This window comes from Amphiura filiformis, chromosome 2 (assembly GCF_039555335.1).
Source record: "Amphiura filiformis chromosome 2, Afil_fr2py, whole genome shotgun sequence".
Taxonomy (NCBI): Eukaryota; Metazoa; Echinodermata; class Ophiuroidea; order Amphilepidida; family Amphiuridae; genus Amphiura; species Amphiura filiformis.
In genome coordinates, this window is record NC_092629.1 from 88,569,487 (window position 1) to 88,570,803 (window position 1,317).

Sequence of the window (1,317 nt, forward strand, 5' to 3'; positions counted from 1 at the left end):
ACTTGGTATAATGGACTAGACACGGACTTTCAGAGAGTAAGCAATATCACAAGTATGGCAGAAGTATATTTTTACGGTGATGTGTACATCACCCCGAGTTTGTTCTGTGTGTGATAACTTTCCAATATAACGCATTTTTGCAAAGGTTCATAAATGTACCCGAGTGCAACGTGTGTGGATATGAATCGCCAGTTTTAGAATGCCCGCTTGTGACAATTCATGAGTACGAGTACGTGATGGTACAGAGACATAACCTAATCGAAGTCCGGTATGGCGAGGCTGTTCTTACTCAAGATCAGTTTATATATCTCCCTGATGGTCGTATCTTAATATGCGCACCTCCACCAGTAGCTATCTTCTCCTACTCTTCAGGCCTTGCTGTTGCAAACATCGTCGGAACAGTAACGTCATTGACAGGACTTGCTGTGACATTTGGATCTCACTTGGCGCTCCCAGAGTTGCGTAACACTCATGGCATATCTATGATGAGTTTATCTGCTTCGTTATTCTCTGCACAGCTGTTGCCGATGTTATCTGATACTCTAAGCATCCATGGTTTACTGTGTACGGTTTTCGCTGCTATCAGTCACTTTGCCTGGTTAGCATCGTTCACTTGGATGAGTTTGATTGCCGCAAACATAGCCTACGTATTTGCTTACAGACCATTCCAATCACACGAAAGGAACGCAACACCAACTTTGATGTCGTCTAAATCTTCGCATCTGCTCGGTTGGGGAATACCTTCCATAATTGTCGTAATCTGCTTGGGTTTTCACTGGGTTCAACCTGAAGGCATTCCTTTCCAATACGGTCAGCAGCAAGGCGTCTGTTGGATATCAAATGTCAAAGCAAACTTGATTTTCTTCGGGATACCGGTATTCTCATCCCTGGTACTCAACTTCTTACTTTTTACCTGGACATCGGTGGTTCTGTACAAGACTCAAAGAAATTCTGAGTTATCTGACGAGTGTAAAATTCGTGCAGGCGACGGCCAACAAATTGCCCCACTGTTCTTGAAGGTATAGTATTACAAGTGACAATAATGGTCATGTATTGTATGTTTAGGTCGTGGAATAAATAATAAATACGTTGTTGATGGATGCGATGGTTGTTTGTTGTTGGTTCTTTGCTCATATGTTTATAGCATTGTGTATAGAACATGTATAAGAAACATACACTTGCTTGTTTTTCACTCCTTTTGGTTTTGGCAGAATATTAAAGATATAAACTATAGTGAAATTGAAGATTTCTGTGACAAAGTGCACAACGAACAGTATTAATGACAAAGGGTCCTGTTCAGGAGGGCATAGGGGCAAT

At 41.5% G+C, this 1,317-nt stretch overlaps 1 protein-coding gene across 1 annotated transcript; it reads left to right on the forward strand.

Annotated features, from left to right (window-relative positions):
• The first annotated feature begins 236 nt into the window (after positions 1-236).
• On the forward strand, positions 237-1,025 carry LOC140144454 (probable G-protein coupled receptor Mth-like 10). Its single transcript, XM_072166268.1, has one exon. The coding sequence runs from the start codon at positions 237-239 to the stop codon at positions 1,023-1,025; it is 789 nt and encodes a 262-aa protein (XP_072022369.1).
• The last annotated feature ends 292 nt before the right edge of the window (positions 1,026-1,317 follow it).

Coding starts and splice junctions, on each gene's coding strand:
- LOC140144454 (XM_072166268.1), top strand. CDS start 237: ATGGTACAGAGACATAACCTAATCGAAGTCCGGTATGGCGAGGCTGTT.